General features: G+C 37.1%; 1 protein-coding gene across 4 annotated transcripts in view; it reads left to right on the top strand.

Moving 5' to 3' along the window:
* Positions 1 to 4,395: 4,395 nt before the first annotated feature.
* LOC102251224 (cytochrome P450 1A1-like) overlaps positions 4,396 to 22,388 on the top strand; it is a 32,357-nt gene continuing 14,364 nt past the window's right edge. For 2 of the 4 annotated variants that reach the window (XR_001362530.1, XM_005868313.2), the window contains exons 1-7: positions 4,399 to 4,621; positions 7,779 to 8,617; positions 9,893 to 10,016; positions 10,524 to 10,613; positions 10,699 to 10,819; positions 12,763 to 12,849; positions 15,456 to 15,781. Coding sequence is in view for 3 of the 4 variants with exons in the window: in XM_005868313.2 (XP_005868375.1) it covers positions 7,796 to 8,617; positions 9,893 to 10,016; positions 10,524 to 10,613; positions 10,699 to 10,819; positions 12,763 to 12,849; positions 15,456 to 15,753 (1,542 nt within the window). In the remaining variant the exon portion in view is untranslated. Of the gene's footprint in view, positions 4,622 to 7,778; positions 8,618 to 9,892; positions 10,017 to 10,523; positions 10,614 to 10,698; positions 10,820 to 12,762; positions 12,850 to 15,455; positions 16,314 to 22,388 lie in introns of those variants that run through there. The other 2 variants (XM_005868312.2, XM_005868314.2) reach the window with 2 other exon arrangements.

Here is a 22,388-nt window from a genome sequence, read left to right as displayed (position 1 = left end):
TTCCTTTCTTCCTTTCTTTCTTTCTTTCTTTCTTTCTTTCTTTCTTTCTTTCTTTCTTTCTTTCTTTCTTTCTTTCTTTCCTTTTTTTGCTTTAAGCCTGTATTCTTCTAATGTGTTAAAAGCACAAAAGACAAAAGAAAGCTGTGTAACAATTCTAGACTGAGGGAGCTTATAAAAACATGACAACTACATGCAATGTGTTTTTCTTCTGCTATTATTGGGTAATTTGAATAAGATAATATTATTGTATCATGGTTGATTTCCTGGCTTTACTTGTACTGTAGTTATGTAAGAAACTGTCTTTATTTTTAAGAAACACACTCCAAAATATCCAGAGATAAAGGGGCATCAATCATGTCTGCAACTTACCTGTAAAAACAGAGAGAATAATAAAGCCACGGTGATAAATGTCACCATTTTATTCTTGCAAAAAACACCATTGAACCACAGTGAAATATTCTAAAAAATGGGCATAATTATACTGAACTGAAAACAACAACAACAACTTGTATTCAGAATTAAATGAGATCATTTAATTGAAGCTGCAAATAATGCTAAAAAATGTTAGGAACTAGATGTTTCTACAACAAAATATATATTTTCCAGAAGTACCTAGATTTCTGCCAAAGGGACAGCAATAGGGCTTATTGGAAAAATAGGGTTAGCAGCAGGCCACTCAAAGGCATTCTTATTTTCAACCAGAGCACTAATAAAAATCATTAAAACACTAATAAAATCTCAACACCTTACATCGCCATTGGCTATCCACACTTTGCCGTCTTTTACTCTCAGCTCACGATTTTTTTCTCAGGGAGATCTTTAAGGAGGGTCTTTATATTTAAAAAGACCAGTTTCATAAAAAAAAATGATCTGGGGTATAGAATTCTTAATCAACCACTTTTTAGTTTTTAAACCACAACAGTAAATATTTTTGGATATTTTCCATCAACATTTTCAGTTTCACCAGATAGCTAAATGTACGGAAGCATAGCCACTAAACCAGCCATCGAAGAAGAATATCTCAGAATTTAAGCCTCCCCCACCCCCACTTAGTTCTTCATCGATTGATAATGATGCTCTTTGAGAGAAAGTTTGCTCCTGCTGACTTCAAAACATTCATATACTAGGGGAAATCACAGACTGAATAAACCCGACTTCCTCTTTAAAATAACACAAATCCCCTAACAGATATGAGTACATTTCTTTTACAGAAGCATGCATTGTAGGAACAGACTGTATTATTTCCTAAGAAGGAAAAATAAGAGGGAATGAATTTTATAAAGAGCATGTTGTTAAGCATGGGCAATTTGAACCAGGAATAGTATTCTTGAGAAATAGAATAGGCTCTACTGAGTGTCTTAGAAAAGTGAATAAAATAACAAAGGGCCATCTTCCTGGAATGGATGGGTCCTTCGTAGAACAGATGAGCTAGATACATTCTTGAGTTTGTTTGCAGTCCTCTAAATGGATTCACTGTAATCTCAAGTCAAATCTAGACCTAGTAATACAGTCATCGCTATTACTCCTGGAGTCAAGTACTCTTTGAAATTATTTTTTATAAAGAAAGAGTGGCTTTTATATTTATTTAAGAAAAGTTCAAGTATTCAAACACTGCAATATTAAAATAAAGGGTAAAAAGATAATCCCAGCTCACTTATCTCTGAAGTGGTTAGAAGTGATACATGAATAAAGAATTAAACTAAAAGCATTTTTAAAAATCAACACAAGGCAATGCTTGAAAGAGAATTTTGACCACATGTTCATTTTTAAAATTTATATACCATGGCATGAGAATGAGAAATATATATATATATATATATCCATTTTAATCATTTTTAAGTGTATAGTTTAGTGATATTAAGCACTAAACAGTAACTTTCCATTCTTTCTCTCCCCAACCCCTAAAAACTACTATTCTACTTTTTATCTCTATGAATTTGACTACTCTTGGTACTTAATATAAATGGAATTATACAATATTTTTCTTCTGTGACTGGCTTATTTCACTTAGCATAATGTCCTCAAAATTTATTCATGTTGCTGTATATGTCATAACTTCTTTCCTTTTTAAAATTAAATAATATTTCACTGCATGTACATGTTAGTGATATTAAGCATTTTTCATGTGTTTTTTGGCTACTTGTATAGTTTTGAAAATACCTATTCAAGTTCTTTGTGTTTTTTTCTTAGGTTATTGCTGGTCAGTTATAGGAATTTTTTTCTCTCTTCTGGACATTAATCCCTTGTCAGATACACGATGTGCAAATATTTTCTCCCATTTTGTGGTTGCCTTATCACTATCTGTTGACAGTGACCTTTGTTGTACAAAAGATTTTAATTTTGATGGTCACATATATGGTCAAATGATTTTTTACCGCCAATAACGTTTGATCATTTGACCATCTATTCTATTCTATTGGTCTATGTGTCTTACTTTTGATTCCTATAGTTTTGTAGTAAGTTTTGAAATCAGAAAGTGTGAGCCCTACAGCTTTGTTTTTCTTCAAGATTGTTCTGATTATTTAGAGCCCCTTGAAATTCCATATGAATTTTTAGATGATTTTTTTCTTTTTCTGCAAAAAAAGCCATTGGAATTTTGTTTCATAAACATGAATCAAAATATAAATGTCTTTCCATTTACTTGTGTTTTATTTAATTTCTTTCAGCAATTTTTTTCTAGTTTTCAGTGTATAAGCCTTTTACTTTCTTGGTTAATTTTATTCTGAAATATTTTACTCTTTTTGATGATGTTGTTTTGATTAAATTGTTTTCTTAATTTCTTTTACAGATTGTTCATTTTTAATGTATAGAAAACAACTAATTTTTTGTGTACTGATTTTGTATTCTGCACCTTTGCTGAATATATTGATTAGATCTAATTTCTTTGATACAATTGTTTAAGTTTTCTAAATATAAGATTATACTGTCTATGACTTTCTTTCTTTCTAATTTGGGTGCCTTTTATTTCTTTTTCTTGTCTAGTTGCTCTGGCTAGAACTTAAAGTGCTATGTTGAATGCAAATGGGCATCATTGTCCTGTTCCTGATCTTAGAGGAAAAGTTTTGTCTTCCATCACTGAGTGTGATATTAGTAATGGATTTTTCACATATGGATTTCATTATGTTGATGTAGTTCTTGTCTATTCCTAGTTTTTTGAGTGTTTTTATCTTCAGTGTTGGATTTTGTCAAATCTTTCTTATGTCAGTTGAGATAATCGTGTGGTTTTGATCTCTTCATTCTGTTAATGTGGTATACATTGATTGTTTCAAGACTCTTTAGAGCAGTGGTTCTCAACCTTCTGGCCCTTTAAATACAGTTCCTCATGTTGTGACCCAACCATAAAATTATTTTCGTTGCTACTTCATAACTGTACTGTAGCTACTGTTATGAATCGTAATGTAAATATCTGATATGCAGGATGGTCTTAGGCGACCCCTGTGAAAGGGTCGTTCGACCGCTAAAGGGGTCGCGACCCACAGGTTGAGAACTGCTGCTTTAGAGCAACCCAAGTCTCATTGAATTTTTAGAGTTTAAATATTTAGAAATCAAGATATTTTATGCATATGACACTATAGCTCAGGGCCTGAAGGTTTATCCTTGAGGAAATACATTAAGTTTAGCTTGCACTTTGGGGCTTGCTTTCTTCCCTGTGTGAGCACATTCTGACTAACAATGATCATTCTTGGATATTCCCATTAAAGGATGACCTTGAAACCTCAAATATTTATGTACCAAAGGTTCCAAAGCTTCAAAAAATGTTTGTTATATAATCAGTTGCAGCCATCTTGACAGGACACACATCATTTTCCTAGTAACAGGTAGAAAAACTAGCCTTTAGATGAAAAAAGTGCTGTGAGGTAGGTAAGACTATATTCTTAAATCAAAGCTATGAATATCAAACTCAAAAGTTGACTGTTCTAGTTGTGTAAATACAAATCCGGATGGTGAAGACTCCTGATAAATCTACCAAATCCACCTGAGAAAGGGAACCTAAATTTCCTAGATTTTTAAGTTCAGCTCTCTCCTCCTCCCATTCCTTGCCTAGAGTGCAGTGCATTTTCCTGGTTTCCTGAAACTCACAGCAAAGCAATGCCTCTGTACCACCGTCTTTTTCCTTCCTGCTCATTGCTTCCTTACTGCCTATCTTTTGCCCTTACCTCTGCTGCTCACCAGCAATTTAAAAATGACAGCTTTTCCATTCTCCCTTTCCCAAATGATCTTGCTTTTTTCCAAGATCAATTTCTATCCCATCCTCTTTTTCAGAACCCCTTGCTCCATTGTGTCTCTCTCCCACTCAGACTAGAATCCTACAGCTTCCTGGATCCAGTTCTGGCTACAGAGGCCGTTCCCTCCCTCCTTCCAGCTCTCAAATGCCCTAATCCAGTTCCAAACTCCTCCCCACATGGGTCCAAGGTCCTCTCCTCCTGTTCTCTTCCCAGAATGTTCTCTCCCAGCCTTTCCCGAGGCCTGTTGCTGCTGCTGTTGCTGCTGCTGCTGCTGCTGCTGCTACAACCAGACTGTTCTGTTTCTCAGGATACCATCAGCTTTTCCCAAAACTTTCTCCGTCATTAGATCCTTCCACTAGATTCCTCACACTGACCTGCAAGATCTCTGGGCACAGGTGAGCCTTCCGGCATCATTGTAATTTGGCTAAATGGATTTGTTGATGTCATAGCAGGTTGTTTTTCCTCCAAAAAAAATGTCCTCTGCTTAGAATGCCCCTTAGTCATATTAAGGAGCTTTTTAAAAATGCATCTACCTCTAGAGATTGAATTTAGTTGGTTGGATATGGGCACTGCAATAGTTTAATAGCTTTTGGGGTCGGGTTGCGGTGGGGGGAGGGAAAGGGAGGAAGTCTAATGTGTGTGTCCAAGTTTGAGAATCAGTACGAACTCCCCCAACCTATGTATGCTTTTCTTACCTGGGTCATTCTAGAGTTCCCCTTGAATCTTTGATGATGTAGCAGCCCACCCTTGGGGAACCCTTTACTCTCTGTCCTCAGCCCTAATTCACTCCCAAAACAACAGGAACAGAATGTGCCTTCAGAGTTTTCCAAGAAAGTTGCTGGGAAAGTTGGCAATGCTTCTGGGCCTGGTAAGCTGCCAAAGAGAGTTTAATGAAAGAAGCTAGAAGAGCCCAGGCTGAAAAAGAACTCAGGGTGATCACAGTTGTTTACATTTGTTGATGAATGGTAAACTGCCTGGAAACTCTGGCAACATAATATTGGTGCGCAATTAACCCTGTACTCACATTAGTGCTTCTGCCCCATGTTCCCTACAGTTGGCCTTCGAAGTCTTCCAGTCTAAAGTAGTCATTTTATAGATGAGGAAAATGAGGGAAAGGAAGATGTAATTTAACAGAAGTCCCACAGCTAAACAGGGGAGGAGTGAAGCAGGAAACCTAGCCATCTTTATGAGGAACCAGAATTCTTCCAGACACACCCACTTCTCACCTATTTAGTACAGTGGGGCCTTGACTTACGAGTGTCCCGACTAACGAGTTTTTTGAGATACCAGCTGTCTCTCGGCTGATTTTTTGCATTGAGTTGATAGCCTAATTTGAGTTAACGAGCTCCTTAACGAGCTCGGTCTCGGAACGAATTAAACTCATAAGTCAAGGCCCCACTGTAGTCTGCTTGGGAAATGCTACTGATAGTTCTCAATGTGCAAATTGGCAGTTTGATGAATGCCCAAGAGAAATTAAATTTTGTAAGAAAGCAAGTGCTAGAGGTAATTGATGATTCATTATTCAGCTCAAAAAACAGGGGAAATAAATGGGGGAAATGACTTTATCTCTCTAAGCTTCGTTATAACTCTCACAGAAATATGAATTTTGAAAGACAATGTAGATTTAATGCTGAGTTCTGGGTCTGGCACATGGTAGGTGTGTGATACATGGTCACAGTTATTTTTAATGGAAGAGGCTTTGCAAAATCAGCACACTGCAAAGCAGAAACACAATGAAGCCCCCACTCTTTCCTTTCTGAACAGAGAAAATGAAATTTTTCAAACTGTGGCTGTTGCATTGATTATAGATTCAGGTTTGTTTCTGTTGCCTTTTTATTTTTAGTGTAAAAGTGTATTCAGGTTCTTTTTTCCATAAAAGAAGTTGATCTCTCACTTTTAACTCCAAAGTTCATTTTTTAGTAATCAGGGCCAATCCAGGTGGTGTAGTTGAGTGGCACTGATTACTAAAAAAGGAACCACATTTTATCTGTGAACTTGGAAAAGTGAAGCAATCAGGTAAGACAGGTAAAAACAGTTTGCTTGCATGTTCATTTAAATTGTCTAGAAAATCAAGTGAGAACCGGGCATTTACATTGTCCAACGAGTATATTGCCTATTTGTCCCATAAATAATTTGAGAAAGGTGAACAGTTCAGTTATGTATGCTTTTAAGGGAATGTTTTTTATTCCTTCTATAGTTACTATAAAATGCAATGGTTAACCAATATATTCTCATGTGTATGAAACCTTTTCTTTTGTTAGGACCCTCTTTGATGAAGTAATAGAAACAAATGGTAGCTAGTTTAAACAGGAAAGAATTCAGTCCAAGAACAAGATCTCATGAAGGTGCAAGAAGTCATGCATGCAAGGTCATGAGACCTCCCTCAGTCTATTATTTCTTTTCTTTTCTACTCCATTTATTTTTAAGATCTGCTTCCAAAGTTCCTCATGTCCTCCTAGGTAGTGGTCGGCAAACTGCAGCTCGCGAGCCACATGCGGCTCTTTGGCCCCTTGAGTGTGGCTCTTCCTAAGCCTTAGGAGTACCCTAATTAAGTTAATAACAATGTACCTACCTATATAGTTTAAGTTTAAAACATTTGGCTCTCAAAAGAAATTTCAATCATTGTACCGTTGATATTTGGCTCTGTTGACTAATGAGTTTGCCGACCACTGTCCTAGTGGGTTAAAGGTCCCCAAATCATATCTTCAGACTTAGATTTTGTAGATATAGCCGCCAAAAAGAGGATGATTTTTCACAGTTCCAATTCCATATTCCCAAAGAAGGTTTATTTTGGATCAGTGGCCCATTCTTGGATCAACCACCAGTGGCTACATGGGCAAGTTCTGGAGCAGGATAGCACCAACAGGCCATGCTTACAAGTGGGCTAGGAAGTCCAAGGACAGGCTCGGCAGACAACCAAGTAGATATCTAGTAAATGGCTGTAACTCACTAAGCACTTATTTTTAATAATTATTTAATTTGATCCTCAAACAATGACAACTCTGTACTCAACTCTATAGCATTTTCTACTTTGTAATTTTATCTTTGTTTACCTAGTTTCCTCATTAGTCGGTGAAATTTTATATTTTTAGTGCCTGACATTGGGGGAGGGGGGCGTGCAGTAGGGTCAATAAATGTAGGTTGAAAGAATGCATGGGTAGGATACTTTGATAAGAAGCCTGGGACAAACTTCGATTAAGTGACAGGAGGAAGATCATCAGCTAATAACGAGCATGAGATCAACTTCTATAGCCTCAATCCCTTTCCCAAAAACTAGGGTGCTTTCTACATCAAATTGTCCTCTTCTCCTGTCTATCATGTCAATGACTGACAGGAAAAGATTTGGTCTGGTGTTTAGAATTGTAAAAATAATAGAACTGGAATAAAGGTACAATGCATTTTATAAGAATTTGATTTTGCCCTCTTAGTATATTAAGAATAGTTTCCAAATAACTACAGAGTCTGTATTTTTCATTTAAACGTTCAAAGGGGGAAAGACTCTTAGTCTATGCTTAACATGGCAAAAATAAAGTTTGTATTTTTCTATTTTAGGGTATTTATTTTTGAAAATGATATTGGACAAGGCAATCACTCCTGAAGAGGTAACTACTTCTCTCATCATTTTGGTGATAGTTTTTGTTTTTGTGAGAGCCCTCATGAGTAAGGGGAGAAGGCAGGTATCTCTTCCTGGCCCGTGGTCCTTCCCCCTCATAGGAAATCTTCTTCAGCTTGGAGACCACCCTTTCCTGACATTCACAGAGATGAGGAAGAAATATGGCGATGTCTTTCTCATCAAACTTGGCGTGGTGCCCGTCGTGGTGGTGAATGGAATGGAAATGGTGAAGCACGTGCTCCTGAAGGACGGAGAGCATTTTGCAGGCAGACCTAACATGCACACGTTTTCTTTTCTGGCAGAAGGGAAGAGTTTTTCATTTTCAGTCAATTATGGAGAGAGCTGGAAGCTTCATAAGAAAATAGCATCCAGTGCTTTACGAACTTTTTCTAAAGCAGAAGCAAAATCCTCCACCTGCTCTTGCTTGCTTGAGGAACAGGTCATCGAGGAAGTTTCTGAGCTGGTGAAAGTCTTTACAGAGTTGACTTCGAAGAAGGGTAGCTTTGATCCCAGAAATGCCATCACATGTGCAGTGGCCAATGTTGTCTGTGCCCTTTGCTTTGGCAAGAGGTATGACCATAGTGATGAGGAGTTTATTAGGATAGTTAAAACTAATGATGACTTACTCAAGGCCTCCAGTGTAGCTAATCCCGCCGATTTCATACCATGTTTTCGCTACCTTCCACTGCGGATTATAAATGCTCCTCGAGAGTTTTATCGGGCCCTGAATGAGTTTATTACACTACACGTACAAGATCATCTTACTACGTATGATAAGGTAAGAATTTAAATCCATGCCAGAACGAGAGATTTGTTGAGAAGCAAAAGATAATGATGAGATGTGTTGAGTACCCAGAAAGTTATATGTATTCTTCCCTGGCTCTTTCACTGTAATTTTGCCATAATGACCCTTACCAAAACTATTAGGAAATGTGAGTTCCAGTCAGTGAGATTAGAGGCCAGCATTATTTAGTTCTCATGTAGAGACCTTAAGAAGAGTTTTTAATTCTTTGAGACCTTGGAAATTTCCCTAGTGTGTGGATAAGGTACATACTTGAATTATGAATCTATAGTTGGCTGATGAATGAGGAGCATGGAGGTGAGTTCCTTGAAGAAATGAACTAATGATTTTGTCTCTTTCATTTTACATCTGAAATTATGAGGTCTTAAAAGTATCAGCATATTTTTTTTTTTCAGAGAGTGTTTTGAATAATTACAAAGAATATTGTATTGGAAGTTTCCAAGTTATCCTCTTTTCCTATTTGAGTCCTTTTACTATATGGAAATGAACTTTGAGATCAAATACATGTAGATAGAAAATTTCTTGAGGTGACAGAAGTGGACCTTTGTGAGGCCACTAAATCTTTTTGGCTAAATTTGATGGTCCAGAGAAGAGTAAATTTCTCTCATGAAATAGGTGTGTACTAGAAAGAATCCTAGCTCTTGGAGGCCAATTTGCTGAGATGATGGCATCATGAAAAAAAAATTAAAAAGAAAAGGTGGATAGTTGAACAAATGAAGAGATGTAAGGAATTAAGACACTTCCAATGAAAAAGAAAAGGCAGTAAACAATCTGTTTCAAGGTACCCATCAGAATTTTAGAAAAAATACAGTAAGTAAAAGAATTTATAAAGTCATACATTTTCTTCCTATTCCCTAACCTACTTCAGCTTCATCTCTTCCTGCATGGCGATTACAGTAAAATTCTTAGAATGGGCTTGGAAACCTCTTCTTGTATTCATTGCCTAGCAATTTCCCTATAGTAAATTAATCTTTAATTTTTGTAACTGTGCTTCTAGCATAAGGACTTTTTATTTATTGAAAGAAATTTTAAGAAGAAAATTGAGTTTAATAACTTTTTTAAAAATTCTACATACTTTTAAAATTGAGCATTACCATTGACAAGCAAAATTGCAAGTTTTGAAATGGTCTACTATAGTCTTTATATTCCTAAGTGAATTGAGTTCATTTTACATGACATGGTACATGAGATTCATCTGTGATATGAAATGTAGGTAGGGATCAATAATCATACCAAGAATTGTCTCCTCAGGGCCATATGCGAGACATTACTGATGCTCTGATTAATACATGCCATAAAAAATATGCCACTACCAAAACAGCCACCTTAAATGACGATGAAATCATAAGCACTGTGAATGACATCTTTGGAGCTGGTATGTGAAAGTATTTGTCAGTATGTAAGGCAAATAAGGTCTAATTGCAATTTTTGTGTGTGTTCTACTGCTTACAGTTTAGAGTATTTCCTCCTTTTGATGTAGGCCATTTTGTATAGTTATCTCACTCTGTATACCTAGAAGTGGGGTCCCTGGATCATATGATAATTTCTTTTAATTTTTTTGAGTAACCTCCATACTATTTTCCATAGTGACTACACCATTTCACCTTCCAACCAGCAGTGCATAAGAATTCCAATTTTCTACATTCTCACCAGCACTTAATGTTTTCTGTTCTGATAGTGACTATACTAATCGATGAGAGGTTAAGCCTATATTCTGAAAAAACTTTTAATGTATAATAATTACTTTATTGTGAGTTTATTGATTTTCAGTTATATTTAGATTCTTTTCTCTAGATTCATAATATTCAAATATGAAGCAAATTGAAGATACAAATGTTGCTAATGATTTTCTTCATGGCATTTTGTCTCATTCCTTTTTCAGGGTTTGAAACTGTATCAACATGCCTGTACTGGAGCTTTCTTTATTTGATACACTACCCAGAAATTCAAGCCAGAATTCAAGAAGAAATTGGTAACATATTTTCAGATGAAAAGTATAATTCTTACAATTGTCATTTTTATTATTAAGTTTTAAAAACAAACATCTCTTCTTTCAGATGGAAACATTGGTCTAAAACCACCCAGATTTGAGGACAGGAAAATGTTACCCTACACAGAAGCTTTCATAAATGAAGTGTTCAGACATGCCTCCTTTATTCCTTTTACTATTCCACATTGGTAAGCAAACGATTCTCCTTTGAAGCAGCAACCAATGGCAGGTTGAGGGAATGAGGAATCTAAGGCATTGGAATACATTAGGTCCTTTAAAATACATATTATGTTAATACTATTTTGCTATTATTTTAAATCTTAATTCTTTTTATTTTTAAATTCTCTAATGAAATTTTTACATAGATAAACAGCATATGTTGCAAATGTTTTCATAACCAAACTATGATGTCGCTATTTTTCATCTTATATGTACTATTTAAGGGGGGAAAAGGCTATGGAAGTTCCAAACAATGGATAATACAAACATAATATACGTTTGGGCATGAAGTGTCATACACACTCACTTAACTTCTTCTCTGAGCCGTCTTAGCCACCTGCTGATGTGGCTTCATTTTTAGTAGCTTAGAATTTTGCTGGCCAATTGACTCAGGAGGCCAGTGCTGCCACAGATAAATTAAACAGAGTTTCCGTTTACAGATATTTGGAAGTTTATTGAAATCTCATACCTCACTCTCTAGCGCACAAATGCACGCCAGTATAGATTAAGTAGATAAGCTTTATTAAATAGGAATGTGGACAACCAAAGTTCTGGTAGTTTGAACTATTACCATTCTACACAATTAAAAAGAAAAATGCAATTCTTAATGCTTTTTCTTTTCCCATCCTTAAATAGTGAGGGAGTGGGGATGTCTCTCACCTCAGGAAGCTGATGTAGTTATGGTTCTTGGCACAGCAGTAGGTAGTGCCTTCAGCCTAGAGCTGGACCAAATAGGCTTGCTCATACTTCTCACCTGAATTAGACATACTTTGCCACTCAGTCTCTGGCAAGGGTGGACAACTGCAGGGGAGACTGCATGTCTGCTTCTCCAAGCTCAGGCCATCACTGATTATAGATGAAATGTACATTTCTACAGGTTGGTTCATCAGAAGTAGCTAAGCCAAATGTGTTTCATATCTCCTCTCAAACTCATCAAATTGAAATGTCACTGCTGCTCCTCTGGGGGCAGAAGTGAGTGTTGGGGCCATCTAGGCAGTTAGTGAGTGCCATATGGAACCATACCATGATTTAATGCCATATGGAAATATACCATGATCCATGCGTAATTACAGAGTATGAAGGACAAAAGTATACAGTTTTCATAACTGAGTATGGGACTAGAAAATAGATTATTTGTCTAGAGACGACTTAGAGATCATCCAACACAAATAATACCATTTCACAGCTAGGAAATGAAATCATAGAGTTGATATGAGATTATCCCAGTAGTTCCCTGTAAGCAGTGTTTAGAGTTCAGATTTCCTAGTTCCAATTCCATTGCTCCTTGGATTTTTCTTTATTTATTAATAAAAGTCAATTCACATTGGACACGCAGAAAGTGTTTTGTAATTTCCTTTCAATTCCCTGCTATAATTTTTAATTGATTTTTTTTTAGAGAGAGAGGAAGGTAGGAGAGAGAGAAACATCCATGCAAGAGTGTATCATTCATCAGCTGCCTCCTACAGGTCCCCTACTGGAAAATTAAGCCCACAATACAGGCATGTGCCCTGACTGAGAATTGAACCAGCAACCTTTTGGTGCACAGGACAATGACCAACCAACTAAGCCACACTAACCAGGGCTCCTGATATAATTTGATGTGTCTACATATGAGCAACTTTGTCATAGAAATACTGAGATAATTTTCCACTGAGATTTTAGCTCATAGCAATGCCTTAAATATGTTAAATGCTCAATATGTTTCACAAATACAAGAAAAAGAATAAATTACTAACTTGACAATAGGTGGAAGATGGAAGATGAAAGAATGAAGATTTATAAAGATTTCATATCATTATAGTTTTTAAAAAGACAATAAATATAGTCTGTTAATTGTGGGTAGCAGTTTAGGGGTGGGTCATTTGAACTACAGGATGTGCTGTAATGATAAGGATGTATTTTGCTTTCCCAGTACCACAGCAGACACTACTTTGAATGGCTATTTCATTCCCAAGAATACGTGCACCTTTATTAACATGTATCAAGTAAATCATGATGAGTAAGTCACCAAAATTATTTTTTTTGGGGGGGGGGGTTAAATTTGTTTGGCTGTTTGTTTGCTATTTATTAATCAGAAAAAGATACACATTCTTAGCCAAAGTTCATTACTTCTATTTCTCTTGAAATAAATTACAAGGAAATTCAGTTTTCTATTCTCACTGATAATAGGAAGGGTGATATGTGTTTTTTAAAATATATTTTTATTGATTTCAGAGAGGAAGGAAGAAGGAGAGAGAGATATATACATCAATGATGAGAGAGAATCATTGATCGGCTGCCTTCTGCATGCCACCCACTGGGGATCGAGCCTGCAACCCAGGCATGTGCACTGACTAGGAATTGAACCATGACCTCCTGGTTCATAGGTTGACACTCAACCCCTGAGCCACGCCAGCCGGGCAGGAAGGATGATATCTTAATACAAATTCATTCAGGGCAAATTCAATTTCAAAAGTGGGCTTTTTGAGGAGGTGTGGGCCAAGGACTTCAAGGGCTCACCCTCTGTAAGGTTATGGCTAGCTGATGTTTGAAATGCAGCGTGAAATCCCCCAACAGAATTAGAAAGACCAAGCAGGGATTTTTCCTTCATTTTTTTTTTGGTTTTCCTCTACCTCAGCACCTAGATCAATGCCTGGCACATAGTAGCCACTCAATAAATATTTGCAAGTAAAATACAGCTAGAGTCTCATCCATATTAGCTTTAAAAGGGAGAACAGGGATGAAGATACCTCACCTGTTTTAAAAGAAGAGGATGGTAGTAGTGTTAGCAGTGATGGGAATGATGATGATGGCATCTAATATCTATAGACCCTACTGTGTGTTGGGCACAAAACCTTTAAGTACCTCCTCTGAACCTCAACAATAACCCTCTGCATGGTGCTACCATGATCCCAACTTGACAACTGAAGAAACTCAATCCAGTGAAATGAATTGCCTAAAGTCACATGTGCAGCAAGTAGCAGAAGCAGGGCCCACATTCACTGTGTATATCCTGATTAATGGAAATTGGATGCTCCATGTGGTTGGGGCTTACTGTCTCCAGTAAACTGGTAGAGATTGCATTCTTATGCACTCAGTGGGCGGTATACAGAGCACTCGGTACAACTTCTTTGTCTTCACCCAAGATTTCCTCTGACTGATGTCTCATGCTCCAGGCTATTTGGGAGAGAGGTGATTATCACGTAGACCTAATAGCACATTCACTGCATAGGCTGTCCCACTGCAAAATTTATTGTTAGAAAGGTTGACACCTCCACTGTTCACATCCAGTGATCATGCTAAATAAAAATTAAGCATTTAAAAACCCACTACAAGAAAAATATAGTCAATGTAAATTTAATGGCATTTGTTCTCAGTTAGCACTATCCCAAGCTCCTGAAGTGTTCTAGTAGCCTAGGGACCTGTGATTATATTGAATATTGAGTAATGTTCAAACAAGCTGTGTTAACACAGGTGCTTATAAAGAAATACTGTTTGTATTGAGGCACTTATTGAACTAAATGAGTATGTGGTTCAAGACTGATATCATGGGGAAATTATTCCTATTTAGCTTAAACAAAGCTCACAAACTTAGGCACCTACTGAGCAGTGGAAAACACCAACAATGAGAGAATCGCCCTTGTTGGAGCCGTGAGGAGCAGTCACCTGCTATCCCTCATGCCGCTCAGTAAACTGAAGACAAGCAGGACCTTGTCCCAGCATTGTCAGCTCGTTGATAAGACAGAACTTGGAAATGGAAATTTTCACGTGGAGTCTTCTGATGTTTAAATGTCCGCAGCAATGAATTATTTTTGAAAGATTATGAGAGCAAACGAAATTTATTGGGGGACTGAGTACGACTTGTAGGTCTTCAGGGCTATGACCTTTGGCGCAGAAAGAAAACAAATGTCCTGCTAGAAAGAGAATGACATCAATACACAAAAAGGCCCGGTTCTTGGTAAAGTCAAGTGGGTCCCTGATGTATGGCTGAGGGTGTGTTAGGAAACGTACTGGCAGGAGTTGTCATAGACAAGGCAGATATGGTGCCTGAGACAAGAGGTGGGGGAGAAGAGAGCACCAGATGCACAGCGGTTGGGGCCTGTGGGCAACCCTCAGTCAGAGCTGCTGGCAGGTGACCTGGCTGCTCTGTGATGATGGGCGAAGGCCTTTTCCTAAACCTATTGGTACCAGAGTGAGAGGTACCACTTAAAGCAAAGGAGATTGAATATTTATTCCTTGTTACTTATACCCAAATTTTGGAATATTCGTATGAGAATTTTGTAGAATTCTTCATTAAAAAATTGAAATAAATTTCCAAGTATTTTATTCACTATTTAATGAAGCAGAAGTCATTCTAATATAAACTAGGAAAAATTGTATTAATTCTTTAAGGTAACTAAACTTGTCAATAAATTTAAAGAGTATATATACATACATTCATAATAATGATATACCTCTATACTTATATATATGTACCTATATGTACATATGTATGAATATTTACACTATTCCAAACACAAATAAAACATTTTATGCAAAACAAAGTTATTGTGGGGAAGTTGGCAAGAATGGCAAAATGATAAAACGATTCTTTTATAAAATGTAACTTTTGTCTATTTTATACAGAACTATCTGGGATAATCCCAATGTATTTAGTCCTGAGAGATTTCTAAACGAAAACAGGGAACTGAATAAGAGTCTTGTGGACAAGGTCCTGATATTTGGAATGGGAATCCGGAAGTGTCTGGGGGAAGATGTTGCTCGGAATGAGGTATTCCTTTTCATCACCATGGTTCTGCAACAGCTCAAGCTGAACAAATGCCCCAGGGCCGAGCTGGACTTGACGCCCACGTATGGCTTGGCCATGAAGCCCAAACCATACCAGCTCCAAGCAGAGCCCCGCTCCGGTGATAGTGCATCTTAGATTCTCAGACTGGTGGCGACTTTCTGATGTAAGTCAGAAATATTATGTGATTCATATTCATTTAATAAGCAATTTAAAGGTTGCACCCTATGCTATGCTATTAGTTCAGTTCTTTTTTCTATCATCATAATATAGGAAGTCTTTTTTAAAGTGTGGTGTAGCCTCAGTTCTAATATGAGAGATCAAGTCTCCTAAGGTTATTTTAAGATAATAATAAAGTGTGATGTCACTCAGGAATTTTAAACCTATGTCTCATGTGATGGTGACCCAGGGGCCACTGTGAACAAGAAAGGAAGGAAAAAATGAGTGGTGGATTGGACAAGGAGGTTAGGAGGACCTGTCTTCCTTCCTTTACACCAGCTTCAAATAGACGAGTATGTTTTCATTAGTTTTAAATATAAGGTTCACAATAAGAACAAGGTTCTGATGTTACATATGTATTTTCCCAGTGGTCTAGGGGAAAGGTGCTGAAGGGGTCCAGAAAAGGGAGCTAGAGTGGCCTAGAAGGGCAGAGAACATTTTGTGGTGGGGATGGATGAGCTGAGCTAATTTTATTTTTTTTAAATATATTTTTATTGATTTAAGAAAGGAAGAGAGAGAGAAAGAGAAAGAGAGAAATATCAATGATGAGAGAGAATCATTGATTGGCTGCCTCCTGCATGCCCCACACTTGGGATCGAGCCCACAACCCAGGCATGTGCCCTGACTGGGAACCATGACCTCCTGGTTCATAGGTTGACTCTCAACCACTGAGCCATGCTGGCTAGGCGAGCTGAGCTAGCTTTAGAGAGGTGGAGAAAAGGTCATAAGAAGTCATTTATTCAAAATCCATTTTTATATCACCTCTTATGTTTTCTGTATTAAGAATTTAACATCAGAGCAAACTGATGTTTTTATAATGCTATCCATTTTTGGGGTTTTTTTTGCTATCTACTAAATATATGTGTGTATTAGTGTGCTAGAGCTGCTATAACAAAATACCACAGTGTGAGTGGCTTCAACACAGAAACTTATTTTCTCACAGTCCTAGAGGTGTCGGCAGGGTTGCTTTCTCTCAAGGCCTCTCTTCTTTTGTAGATGGCCACCTTCTCATCATGTCCTCACATGGCCTTTCTGTGTGCAAACACCCCTTGTGTCTGTCGTTTATCTTATAAGGACACCAGTCATACTATATTAGAGCCTCCTCCTACGGCCTCATTTGAACTTATCTCTTTAAAGACCTTACATTCAAATACAATTTCATACTGAGGTACTGAGGGTTGCTATCTCAACATATGAATTCTGGGCGGGGAGAGGGGCACAATGCAACCCACAATAACATGAAAGAAAAGATAGCAATTATTTACAAATACCTTTCAGTGTAGTACCCAGCTTATGTGTGTGCTTCTTTAATTGAAAATGTTAACGAGCTAAGGCATATAAGGAGCAGAAACAGTGAAAACCAGAGTAAAGCTGTAAGGGGATTTGCATGCTAAAGGACTTAGAAATCCAGCTGGTGGAGAAAAGCATGTCTGGGGTCAGATTTAAATGGGAGGCCGTTAGGGTGGGATCGCCTCTAGACAAGGACCCTGCTGACCCGATTGCTGCAATAGAAGCAAAGTCAAACAATTCAGAGACATTGAGGATTACAGTTGGGACTTAGTCTTTCTTTTCAAATATAAATAAAGTCAGCATTATCCTTGGGAATAAACAAACTGGGTTGTTTGTCTCTTTTTTTATGAAAGCTTTTGAAATTACTTATATTGTCCTCATGACAGTGTGTCAAATAGAAACTATTTTGCCTTTTATTCTGAAAGAAACTGTCAAATCTTCTGTTTACTCAACAATAATGGGATGACCAGAACACTACAAGAATCTTCTGTTTATCTGGTTATTTTCTTTAAAGAATTGTATTTTTCTAACTTCTTTTTTTAACAGCAAGCATATATGATCGAGTACTTTTATTTTAACACACTGTATTGTAAAATGCTAATTTTCACTTTTACTATGCTGCTGAGGCATAATTAAATGGTGTACTATTGGGCTTTTTGTACAATTCATAAGTTTGCTTTATATGTCTTTTTAGAAACATGGACAAGAATAAAATAGGAAAAATGTAAAAGCAAAGTAGGAATGACTTTTTTTGTCATTTAATATATAATGATAAATTATTTTTAATTATATGTATTTGCTTATCCTGAAGTGATAATTTATGAAATATAGTCAGGAGTAATGCAGTGTACCAAAATATTATATCAAAATAATTTCTATTGCCCTGGCCAGTTTGGCTCAGTGGATAGAGCGTCGGCCTGTGGACTGAGTGGTCCTGGGTTCGATTCCAGCTGGGGGCACGTGCCTGGGTTGTGGGCTCGATCCCCAGTGGGGGGCGTGCAGGAGGAAGCCGATCGATGATTCTCTCTCATCATTGATGTTTCTGTCTCTCTCTCCATCTTTTTCCCTCTCTAAAATCAATAAAGAAATATATTTAAAAAAATAATTTCTATTAACATAAACACTTTAAATTATCAGCTGGAAATGACACAAAAATGCATTATGACTATAGAGCTGTTGATAATATGTGGATATGTGCATCAGTGATAAAGCAAGATGAATTAAGTCCTTAAAGTCATTGTATATGAAGTCCAAAAACTGAACAGAGTTATAGGAATTAGATAGCTTGCTACACACAAGTATATATAGCTACTTATAGCTCAGTGTTCTCCTTGTAGCTACAGTTCCCTGGGGCTCTTGGTTACATCCTACAGACAACACCAGCCTAGAGACATTACCGGATAAATGATGCAAATGAGGGGCTTTTCAAAAAAGAAAACTTGCACCAAAATTTATAAAGGCATTTATATATTCCCACATTGCAATTCTCTAACTTCTTTCCTGCTAAACCTATGATGCAGGTGTGATATCAATCCACATGAGAGAATAAGAAATCATAACCATTTTTGAGAGGCAGAAGAGGTCTTTGGGGATTTTACTATCTACATAATTATTAATTAGACTATAAAATCTACAGATATTCCAGGCCTCCACAGGGGTGGATACACAATATGATTTTTTGGATTCACACGCACTTTCCCAGAAAATCTAAGATTCATAGTTTAAACAAATAAAAAAAAACCTGTGTATACTGTGAATTAGAAATAGCTGAACGAGTGCTGTTTCATGGCTTAACAAGCTATAGAAACAAATTCCCTGCGAGGAATGCACCATTGGCTTTCTCTTTAGATATGAATGAAATGCAGGACGCAGGCAACTGATTCTCTATGACACATTTTTAACACTGAGAAAACCTAAATAAGTAAACATCATAGAAGTTGATAGGTCTCCTTCCACCCTTTATCATGTTGTTTACAAAGGACAGTTTACCAGATACTTGAATTCAGTATGATGATCAAACCCTACCAAGAGTAAACTCCACACATGTACACAACACTGTTGCCTTTATCTGCTACCCTTATGGACAGAAACATGTTACATGAATGAATTTTCCAGCTAAGTGAGATAATCGAGTTCCAACACGCTCATATTAATGGATCTTAATAAAAGTATTTCTGAGCTGCTGATGTTTCCAAATGCCTTTGCTAAACATAATTTTATCTTTCTCAGGCTTTATTGTGACATTTATTTCTAAATTTACTACCGGGGCTGTCCTCCTTGATGGACTCTTGACCACACCCTCCATCCCTGCCCCAGTGCCTGGTTTCACTCATTATGTTAATGTGAACGTCCCTACTCCCTGCGAGCCCCACACATGAAGGGCCAAGTCTGTTTGGCTTCCCCAGTATCTCCAGTGCCCAGTACTGTGTCAGGCACATAGAAAATCCGTAAATGTTTGTCCAGCAAATGTGGAAATGAATTAATGATTAAACGAATGGATCTGGTGGGAGGGCAGGAAAATCTTTGCAAAAGCAAGTGTCTGAGATTTTCTAGTATGGATAGTATGTGTGGCATCTCTGCTTATATTTTGACTTTTACCTTGTTACCTACATCTCAGGCTGAAATCTGTCCCATCTTCTCATACTTCTTTAAACTGTAACTCCAGGTCTCAAATCAGCCCTTCATTCTTTTTTTTTTCTTAACTAACATTTTTATGGCACCAGATTCCAGCTGGAAATTGGCCCCCTAACTCTCTCCCCAGGACCACTGCTCAAGTGTGCCCTAGGCACTTAGTAAACTTTCCAAGGGCAACATCTCAATTGTGTCCCAAAAAGTCACTGCTTCGCCCAGCTTGACCTCTTCATCTTGCCAACACACACAGCAGCTGACCTTGTCATTGACTCACCAGGAACATTTGTTGTCCAATGGCAGCTGTCACTTCTGGCCACTCTGATGGAGAGAAGGGATCCCTGCTTTCACCCTGTGATGTTTACACCCAAGGATGGGTTTCAGGGATTTACCTATTTTTCAATTGTGTAACTGAGAGTAGTAATTTTGAAGAAGGCTTGCTCGAAGGTTTAGGCATATTGGAAAGGACTACATACACACACACACACACACACACACACACACACACACACACACACCAGAAAATCATGTCCTGTCATTTCCTGCCTGGCCCACACTGTCCCAGGACCTCATCCACTCCCTGTGAACAGGTGCGGTTCCTCCATCCTGTACCCACAGCACTGTTCCAGTCCCCATTAGAACTGTTCACTCCGCCAAAACCGGTTTGGCTCAGTGGATAGAGCGTCGACCTGCGGAATGAAAGGTCCCAGGTTCGGTTCCGGTCAAGGGCATGTGCCTGGGTTGCGGGCACATCCCCAGTAGGAGATGTGCAGGCGGCAACTGATCGATGTTTCTCTCTCATCGATGTTTCTAACTCTCTATCTCTCTCCCTTCCTCTCTGTAAAAAATCAATAAAATATATTTAAAAAAATTAAAAAAAAAAAGAACTGTTCACTCCAACTTTTGCAAACTCTGAGGCTAGTAAAACAAAGAAACCTTCTCACAGTCCTAGAGAGATGTGGTTTAGCTTCTGACCCTTGCCCCAGATATAACTCCTGGATCTTCACTTTCTACCGTAGGATTCAACTTTACCAAGTATGACAAAAGTAAAAACTTTAACTTCATTCAGGGCTAATCTTAGGACCTAATGGGGGAAAAGCCTGATCTTATAATATAACAGATATTCATTGTTGTTTTCCAAAATCTGGGCTATTTATCCTTCTTTATCTTCCCTGTGTTATGCTAAAATTAGAGAAACAAGCATTCATCTTGATTTGTTGCAGTTCTCTCAAGGTACTGCTGTTTCACTGCCAAAGACAAAAGCCATAAAGTCTTTGAATATCTTCTGTGTGTCAGGCAATGTAGTACGCATTTTAAAATGATTAATTTTGACACAAACCATGGACTAGGGATGAATATCTTTTTACAGAAAAGGAGGCTCAGAAAGATAAATAATATAGCCAAGATCACTCTGCTGAAAAGAATTTAATCTAGGATGAAAATCTCTATCGAACTCAATTCAGAGCTTGTATAGTTTCCATGATGGCAGTGGCTTCAGAATATATTCCTTAATTCAAAGGAAATTTGTATGGCATCTGAACATGTAAAATTGTTCTCCTAGTTGAAGTAAGGATGAAGAGTTTAGAAGTTTGCCTCTTTGTCTGCCCCCCCGCCCCCGACCACCAGAAATCTAAAGGCGATATATATCAATCAGCAGGATGGATCTATGAAATCAGTTGCCTTTATAAGAAGTAATTGAAATATGTTCCCTTCAGGAAATTAATTTCAGATATATTAAATACCTAAATGAGAAAAACTAAATGTTGAAATGTTTAGAAGAAAATGTTTAGAACAGTAAGAAAAGATTTTTAAGCAAAATACAGAACATAACAATTCACAAGAAAAATCTTAATCCATTTTACTGCATTGAAATTTAAAATTTCTGCTCAATAAAAGGCTCAATAAACAAAAGTAAAAACAAGCCATGGAGTAGGAAAGAATATTGGCAAAGCCTGTAACAGAAAACAAAGTAGTATCCAGAATTAAAAAGAATTTATTCAAATCAATATGAAAAAGATAATAAGCAGTTCCCCTCTTCAAAACAGGCAAAGTTTATGAACAGGCAGAAACATGAAGAGCCAACAAACATGAAATGTTACCCACCTTAGTAATAAAGTACGTATTAAATCAAACTAAAATACCATTTCACACATAGGAAACTGGTAACATTTTAAAAGTCTGACAATACAAATGCTGGTGAGTATTTGGAGAAATGAGAATATGCACTCTTGTTTGCAGTGTAAGTGGTAAAACCAATATAAAATTTGGAAATTTTTAATAAACCATTTGGAAATTTTTATTAAACTTGAAGATGCAAATTCATAAGAAAGCACACATTGTCCACTATAGCTTTTGTGGTGTTATTTTTGGAATACTAAAAAATTGGAGACAACTGAATGTTCATAAACAACATACTAGATAAATGTAATTATGTTGTAGTCATATAATGGAATGTTCTACACTAGTATAAACAAATATACTAGTGTAACATGAATTTACATGGCTAAAACTCCAAATCATGTTTAGCAAAAAAAAGAGTGCCTCATAGGAGTGCATGTGCTGAAGACATTATTTATATAAATATTTTTAATAAATGAAAAGTACTGCTGTGGATACATGCATATACATATATATGT

Source organism: Myotis brandtii, unplaced genomic scaffold (genome assembly GCF_000412655.1).
Source record: "Myotis brandtii unplaced genomic scaffold, ASM41265v1 scaffold266, whole genome shotgun sequence".
NCBI lineage: Eukaryota > Metazoa > Chordata > Mammalia > Chiroptera > Vespertilionidae > Myotis > Myotis brandtii.
The sequence above is the reverse complement of the archived record's forward strand: the minus strand, read 5'-3'. Positions and strand labels throughout refer to the sequence as shown.